Source organism: Lathyrus oleraceus, chromosome 5, assembly GCF_024323335.1.
Source record: "Lathyrus oleraceus cultivar Zhongwan6 chromosome 5, CAAS_Psat_ZW6_1.0, whole genome shotgun sequence".
NCBI classification, from domain to species: Eukaryota; Viridiplantae; Streptophyta; class Magnoliopsida; order Fabales; family Fabaceae; genus Lathyrus; species Lathyrus oleraceus.
In genome coordinates this window covers 615,628,334-615,636,781 of record NC_066583.1, presented here as the reverse complement: position 1 = coordinate 615,636,781, position 8,448 = coordinate 615,628,334, and the positions used below count along the sequence as shown (strand labels likewise).

Genomic DNA, 8,448 nt, shown 5'->3' with positions numbered 1-8,448 from the left:
GTTCATCCACATCGCATCCCTTACGTTAGAGAGAAAATTTTGGGTCAGTTTAATATTTAAACTATCTTTCACCATGACAATTTGAAGACAAGAGTTCTTCATATCCTCTAGTTAAAGATGTTTAAATAACGGCAACTGTCATACCCTGATTTTACCTTAAGCCATTCATTCATCGAAAACATTCACATCAGTTCAGTAAAAGTCGACATTCAATCAACTTTCAGTTTGTTTTAAATTCAAAAATTTAGTCAATTGGATTTCATGAATTTCTACTGTCTCATGCATTATTTAAAGTCAATCCAAAGTCATCAAAATAAAATTTTGGTCTCCAAGCAAACATGTAAAAGCGATTAGACACTATTTGCAAAATTAACTAGTAAAACATTTCGAGTTTTGATTTGTACAGACTGTTTATAAAACTATGCAGCACGTAGGTCATTTTGGTGTGCTCGCTTTATTTTTTCGATGCTATTTATGGTCACTTTTTTACCAGTCATAGCCTGTTTTTCCAGGTTTTTTTTAATTGTGTTTTTTAACTTTTCAGGATTTTTTTTATTAAACTTTATCACATGTAGATCATTTTAATTTGTTCATTTTATTTTTCTGATCAAACACACATTTTATTAGCGACACGAAATAGAGGTATAGAAAAGAGATGAAATGACTAATCTCTCTTTCCATGTTCTGCTCAACTGATTATATCATTTTTTTGCTTGTTAGGTTTCGAATTTGACAAGCTCACCCTCGCCGACCTCTTTTCGACCTGGCTTATGTCCTTCTTGATTGTCGAACCGCTTCGACTATGTTCGCCCTTCTTGACCCTTCGCCTTATGATTCCATTCCTCTTGCTTCAACTTTTCTTCTTCGGCATAATCGAAATTTGCTGGCTAACATGATTACACTCCAATGTTGAACCAACATGTCAGGACATCTTGTTCAACATCGGACTAGAATACTTGTTTTTCCAAAATGCAGCCAATCACTACATACCAAACCTAACAAGTCACAATCTCGAGCAATACATGTGTGGGTTACTTTTGTTCCATGGGCATAATTCCACTACAATTCTAGCTTTCACAGTGGACTAAAAATGTATCTGTTTCAGGCTTTGTATGGTCACAAGCCACCAATCATTTCTCTCTACACAAAGGGTTCCACCACTATTCAGACTTTGGATGAGGCACCGTTGACTCATGACAAACTCTGACATGTTCTTAAGGAGAATATGTTAACATCCTAAAATCGTATGGTACGACAAGCAAATATGCATCACCGTGATTTACATTTATCAATGGGTGACTTGGTTCAGGTCCACCTTTATCCTTACCGCCAAACAACAGTGTATGCTCATCGCCAACACAGATTAACCACAAAGTTGTATGGTCCTTACACAATCATTGAATGCATGAGACACATTTCTTATAAGGTGCAACTTCCATTGACAATCATACTCATAACGTATTTCACATCTCTTCTCTTAATCCCTTTCGTGGCATGGACACACTGACACCTCGTGAATTGCTACATAACAGTTTTTATAATCACCATATGGATACACCACCTTCTATTATTGACACTAGGACCATTCTTATGCAAGGTTCCATTTGCAAACAAGTGTTAGTCTAATGGCTTGGCTCACCACCAGATGGAGTTTCATGGGAGGGTCTAACTGTCTTTCAGGAATGTTATCATGAGTTTCACCTTGAAGACAAGATGACTTTTGATGGAGGGAATAATGATAAGACACCAAAAGCACCAGGCCCTATATTAGAGACTAGCGTTCAGACGGGCACTCCCATGCCAGTCTGTCCGCTTTTTATATTGCGCTAATGCATTTATGTTTTTTTATAAAATTAGTGAAGATTTTTTCCAGTCACTACAAATCAAGATGAGACAACTTTCATGAATCATAAGTTTTGTTATGGATTCATAGAATAATAAACACTATTTTCAGTTCACCAAGACTTTATTTATCTATCTGAAGGAGAGTTCTGATGGGTCATCATGAGAGGAAATAATTCATATTGGATCAAACACTCAGCTAAAATTCAAAGACTCACCCAAAAAGTGAGAGAGATACCATGTATTCATCCAAAACCTTAAGGTTGTCATACCCTAATTTAACCTCAAGTCATTCATTAATAGAAAATATTCGCATCAGTTCAGTAAAAGTTAATATTCAATCAGCTTTCAGTTTGTTTTAAATTCAAAAATTAAGTCAACTGCATTTCATGCATTTCCACTGTCTCATGCATTGTTTTAAGTCAATCAAAAGTCATCAGAATAAAATTTCGGTTCTCCAGGCCGACTAGTAAAAGTGATTCGACACTGTGCGAAAAACTAGAGGATAAAATATTTTTAGTTTTGAGTTGTATCAAACTGTTTTATGAAACTATGCGACGCATTGGTCATTTTGGTGTGCTCACTTTATTTTTTCGACGCTGTTTGTGGTTGTATTTTTATCAATCTAAGCCTATTTTGGGGGGTTTTTTAAATTGCATTTTTGAACTTTTCTAGAATATTTTTATTAAACTTCGTCATACATAGATCATTTTTTGTTCATTTTATTTTTCTGATCAAACGTGCATTTGATTATTTTTTTGTTCCAGTCTTTTTTTTCCTTTGTTTTAATTATTTTTTTCCAGAATTTTGTTTAGTTGTTTTTTACCTTTCATTTCCATTTAACATTTAATTTAGTCAATGGCATTGGAATCATTTTTAAAGAGGGATTAGAAGAGACATTGTAGTATCTAGAGAAAAGATTACTAAATTGGGGAAACCACATGATTGAACATAATATCTTGATCATGAGATAACACACCATTAATCTTCAAAGTAGAGATAAGATTGTTAGCTTGCTCGATTCTTACCATCATGTGAAAGAACTTGGTGTTCCTGTCGCCATCCAAAATCTAATTGACTTTAGCATTCTCTTTCTAAAAGAGGCTTTCTTTCTGAATATCCTCATCTAAAGCCAACATGGATTTTTTTCCTAAGCTCTAAGATCATCAGAGTAACCGAATACCTGGATAATGTCCTGGACTAGGTTTTACTTTCTCTTAGAACTCCTAACCTTGAGAGTTATGTTACCAAAATGGTCCTTATTCCAAACTTTGAGAATGACCTTGAGATTTTTGAGCTTCTCAGACAGGATAAACATGGAGCACCCCATAACACTGGCTTTCCAACTATCAACAATAATGTCTCTATAAGAAGGGTGAGAAGCCCATATTCACAAGAATTTAAAGTGAGAGGAGAAGGTCATAGGTGAAACTTTGAAGTCTAACATAAGGGGCTAATGGTCTGATCTAACATTGATGAGGGTTTTGTAAGCAAATTAAACTATAATTTAACCAATCCGTGTTACAAATGAACCTATCTAGTCTCTTTTGTGTGTAGGCTTTGTTAAGCCTACAACTGGGCCAAGTAAATTTTGCACCAACTTTGGGAAGGTGAAACAACTAATTAGCATTAGATCATTGTTGGGAATCAACCATATGTAGCTTAGCTGGAGAAGAAGCCCACGTATGCTCATGGGTGCCTAGAACCACATTGAAGTCTCCAATGAGACACCAAGGGATATAGTGAGAAGCAAGGATGATTGAGAGAACTTGCCAAATCCTCTTTCTTCTGATGTAACAGATAGCAACATATATGACAACCAAGTCAAACACCCGACTCCACAAGAGTGATGAAAACTACATGTTGCTCCCTAGTGAAAATCACAAAAGGATTGTGTATCGACTTACAAAAACACTAGAGGTTTAAAAGACCATATGCTCTATTATTGAGAAAGAGAAGCTTGATGTCAAGTCTACTTAACCAAGTCTGAGGGAACAAGTCAAAATTCATCTAATGCGCAACAACAAAATGAAGGTCGGAATGAACCTAATTAATCAAATTTCTTAGGGCCAATCTTGAGAGGACCCTTAGAAATTAAAAAAAAAAACTTAGAAAATATATTTCAAATATTTACCATTTTACAATACCTTTCTTTAAATAATAAAATTTTAAAAAATTATAAAATAAAAGTCAATTTAAAATATTTTTTAGTAAAAAAAACATTTTTTTGAGATATATTTTTTCAGAAATTTTTTTAATTCATAAAAAAATAAAATTGTAATCATTTCTACTATTTCTAATAAAGTTTCGATAAAATTATTTTAATAATATAAAGTTGACTCTTTTATTACCTCCTTCATAATAGAGAGATTATAGATATTCATATTTATCGTGAAACAAACTTGTGTGCGGACACTCTTGCTAGAAAGAGATTATCTCTCCCTCTAAAAAAATTATATTTTTGATTGTTGTTTTTCTTTTGTTTCCCACTTCTTCTTAGAGGTAATTTGATAATGATTCCTATCTTACGATTAATATTGGTGTAATTTTTCCTCTTTAAGCCCTATTCTCAATAAACAAAAATAGACAAGAAAAGATTTAAGGTAATTTTAAAAAGAAACTCATAATTAATCAATTGCATACTTTAACTTCTTTTTTCTTTTATAAATTTTGACAATGGAATTAAAAAAATTAAATATGTACTTAAATTTGGGAGAGAAATATAAATTTAGATTTTAAAAAAATTGATTATGAAGCCACGACCAAATTTAAAATCAATTCTAAATTTGATTTTGAGAAAAAAAAGATTTTGGTTTTGTGTCTCATATAAATGAGTTGTAAATATTTGATTTTGATTAAATTTATAAAAAATTCAATTTCCCCACACTCTTGATGATGACTAGGGTCTAGTCATCACTCCTTTAAACAATTACCCCAATCTCAAAATAATTATTTTAACAGATCATTATATATAAATTAAAAAAATATAATAAATAAATATAAAAAATAATATTTTTTATTAAATTATTCTTATTTATTATTAGTGTATTTGAATTATGATAAATATAGAGGAAGAAAATAATAAATTAAAAATATTAATTATATAACAAAATTAAAAAATAAATATTAAAATTATATTAAAAATTAAAATATGATATTTATTTTAAAATAAATAATTTTATAAGGTGTCACGATTATTTTAAAATAGAAGGAGTATAATATTTAATAACATCCATAAAAAAAATTAAAATATCACATGAAATTATTTCTCAAGATTGTACCTAAAAAGCTAAATCTCAAGATTTAAGCCTATATTTTCTGTTACACAAATTAAGAAAGCCTCCCACCGGATTTTTCTAAAAAAGATTAAATTAGAATTGGAAAATCAAAATTCAACCTTATCTTTTATTTAGATACATGATTCAAGAATATTAGTAACCAACTTTTTCTCATGAAAATTAAAATTAAAATCTTTTATTGAGAAGTTTTCCTTAATTAAAAAATATATAATATAAATATAACTAAAATTTAAATTTAAATACACTCAAATAGTATGGTTTCCCTTACCCCACACTCAACCCTAAAAAGTAACACGAATATTATAATACTAAAATAAATAAATAAAACTAAAAAAACCTAGTAATATGCAACAATATAAGCTAAAATTAATACTCAAGATTCTTTATTTGGTTACACAACTCAAGAATATCTGCAACCGGATTTTTCTAAAAAATAAAACAAAATCATATTTAAAAATCAAGATAAAGGGTAATCTCGGCATTAAAAATAATAATTTAAGCATCTATAAATAGTGAATATCGAAACCTTCAAAATTAACAAGTTCATTACTTTGGCTTTTGTTTCATCAAACACAAACAAGTCAAGCTTTTTTCTGCACTCATTGATATTCAAATTCAATCAAAAAAATGTCTCAACCAGAATCATCTGATTCGTGAGTTTAACCTTCTTTGATTTTCCTTTCACAAATTTCGTTTTTTTTTCTATCACTGGAATTTGATGGATAATAGTAATAATAATCAAGTTTCGCTTTGAATTGCAGGAAATCGGTGAAAAAGGACTTCTCCACCGCGATTCTGGAACGCAAGAAGTCTCCTAACCGACTTGTCGTTGATGAGGCTGTCAACGACGACAACTCCATTGTCGCTATGCACCCACAAACCATGGAAACCTTGGGGCTTTTCCGGGGTGACACTGTCCTTATCAAGGTAATATTTTGAACAATACCCTCTTTAATTTAATTCCTTTTTCATCGTGGGTTTCATTCAATTCCTCACATAATTGCTTTTCGGTTACTTCCAGAATAGGAGAGAAACTAACTAGTTTAGAGACTAATATGATATATTAAGAATAGTTTAGAGATTATTATTTTGCTTTACAATTTTCTCTTCTATTGTAATGCTAAAATACCCACAATCATGTTTTTTATTGCATTGATTATTATTTTGCTTTACAATTTTCTTAAATTTTTAGCTGATCATTTATGCTTTTTCTCGGTAGGTTGATTTGGAAAGAATTGGAAAAGATACTCATGGGTATGTTGGGGCTGACCTTGCTGCCCTTTGCACTGAAGCGGCTTTGCAATGCATTAGGGAGAAGATGGATGTCATTGATTTAGAGGATGAAACAATTGATGCTGAAATTTTAAATTCCATGGCCGTTACAAATGAACATTTCCAGACTGCCCTTGGAACAAGCAACCCTTCTGCTTTACGTGAAACTGTTAGTTTTCTTTTTTACCACTCCTATATTTCGAAATCATTAATTGATTGCTGGATTAGTTAATGAAGCTTTCTTTCTTGGTGGTCTGTTTTCTTACTAACCTCTCTATTGACAGGTTGTTGAGGTGCCTAATGTTAGTTGGGAAGACATCGGAGGCCTTGAGAATGTCAAGCGTGAACTGCAAGAGGTCATAAATCTTTCCTTGTAATTAATTATACCTTTTTTCCTTATCAATTTGATCTGTTTCTGAATTTTTATTTTCTGTGGACTCAGACTGTTCAATATCCTGTTGAGCACCCGGAAAAGTTTGAGAAGTTTGGGATGTCACCATCAAAAGGAGTTCTCTTCTATGGTCCTCCAGGATGTGGAAAAACATTGTTAGCCAAAGCAATTGCTAACGAATGTCAAGCTAACTTCATCAGTGTGAAAGGCCCAGAATTGCTTACAATGTGGTTTGGTGAAAGTGAAGCCAATGTTAGAGAAATTTTTGACAAGGCCAGACAATCAGCTCCATGTGTCCTCTTTTTTGATGAGCTTGACTCCATTGCTACTCAGGTTTGTTTTCTTGTTACTTTAAACTCCTAGATTGCTATGTTATTATGCTGTAACCATGGTTGATACTCAAGTTAGATATGCTTATATTTTCTTGTAGAGAGGAAGTAGTGTTGGGGATGCTGGTGGTGCTGCCGACAGAGTTCTAAATCAACTTCTGACTGAAATGGATGGCATGTCTGCTAAAAAGACTGTGTTCATTATCGGGGCAACTAACAGACCTGATATCATTGATCCCGCACTTCTCCGGCCAGGCCGTCTAGATCAATTGATCTATATTCCTCTTCCTGATGAGGATTCCCGTCATTCGATCTTCAAGTCCTGCTTGAGAAAGTCACCAATTGCAAAAGATGTTGATTTGAGAGCATTGGCTAAGTATACACAAGGTTTCAGTGGTGCCGACATTACAGAAATATGCCAGCGAGCATGCAAATATGCTATAAGAGAAAACATTGAAAAGGTATGCGTTTGGTTAATAGATGTTCAATTGTTACGACTCTATGAATCTCTTTTTGACAAGATTTGAGCTAATAAATTATCGTGGTTACAGGACATAGAGCAAGAGAGGAAAAGGAAGGAAAACCCTGAGGCCATGGATGAAGACCTTATTGACGAAGAAGTTGCAGAGATCAAGGCGGCTCATTTCGAGGAGTCAATGAAGTATGCACGTAGGAGTGTTAGTGACGCCGATATACGCAAATACCAAGCATTTGCTCAAACCTTACAACAATCGAGAGGGTTCGGAAGTGAATTTAGGTTCTCAGATACTGGAAATAGAACTACTACTGAATCTGACCCTTTTGCAACTACTGCTGCTGGTGGAGCTGAGGAAGATGATCTGTATAGTTAGATTTTCTTCAATGATCTGCTGTAGACTTTTCCTTTCAAGGGCAAAACTTAAAGCCCGCCTTTTGCTTTTCATGTACTTAAGTTAAATTACTATAGTTTGTTACTGGTTTAACACAGAATTTTTATACAGTATGTTTATGTTTATATCATGGATGGTGTTCTTCTTTGTTCTTTTGGATCATAATTCTTGCTTTTTTAATGTTAATCTTTAGATTCTCTAGTTTTAAGTGGCTGAGATGTATCTATTCTAAGAAACTAACTAAAAGCAAAAAGGGTATAAAACCATATATGTGACCTTCATACACATTCTTCAAAATTGTAACTTATAAATCACAATAAGCCAAAGATATAAAACCATATATATGTGAACTTCTCATTTTCCAATTCACTACAAGTGAACTTGAAAAATCATATATAAACAAAATGAAAAATCTTCTACCATAACATCATCAAGGTTTCCCCGAA

General features: G+C 32.6%; 1 protein-coding gene across 1 annotated transcript; it reads left to right on the top strand.

The window, feature by feature from the left end:
- The first annotated feature begins 5,633 nt into the window (after nucleotides 1-5,633).
- On the top strand, nucleotides 5,634-8,132 carry LOC127087083 (cell division cycle protein 48 homolog). The gene is made up of 7 exons (XM_051027935.1): nucleotides 5,634-5,794; nucleotides 5,903-6,068; nucleotides 6,361-6,582; nucleotides 6,698-6,769; nucleotides 6,856-7,137; nucleotides 7,235-7,594; nucleotides 7,685-8,132. Exons 1-7 carry the CDS (start codon nucleotides 5,769-5,771, stop codon nucleotides 7,982-7,984), a joined length of 1,428 nt encoding a protein of 475 aa, XP_050883892.1. The 5' UTR covers nucleotides 5,634-5,768; the 3' UTR covers nucleotides 7,985-8,132.
- Nucleotides 8,133-8,448: the final 316 nt, after the last annotated feature.

What these genes read in the sequence shown, in the direction of transcription:
- LOC127087083 (XM_051027935.1), top strand. Translation starts at nt 5,769, where the DNA reads ATGTCTCAACCAGAATCATCTGATTC. An exon ending in CTTCTGCTTTACGTGAAACT is followed by an intron (nt 6,583 to 6,697) that starts GTTAGTTTTCTT and finishes CTCTATTGACAG; the next exon opens with GTTGTTGAGGTGCCTAATGT. An exon ending in TCAAGCGTGAACTGCAAGAG is followed by an intron (nt 6,770 to 6,855) that starts GTCATAAATCTT and finishes CTGTGGACTCAG; the next exon opens with ACTGTTCAATATCCTGTTGA.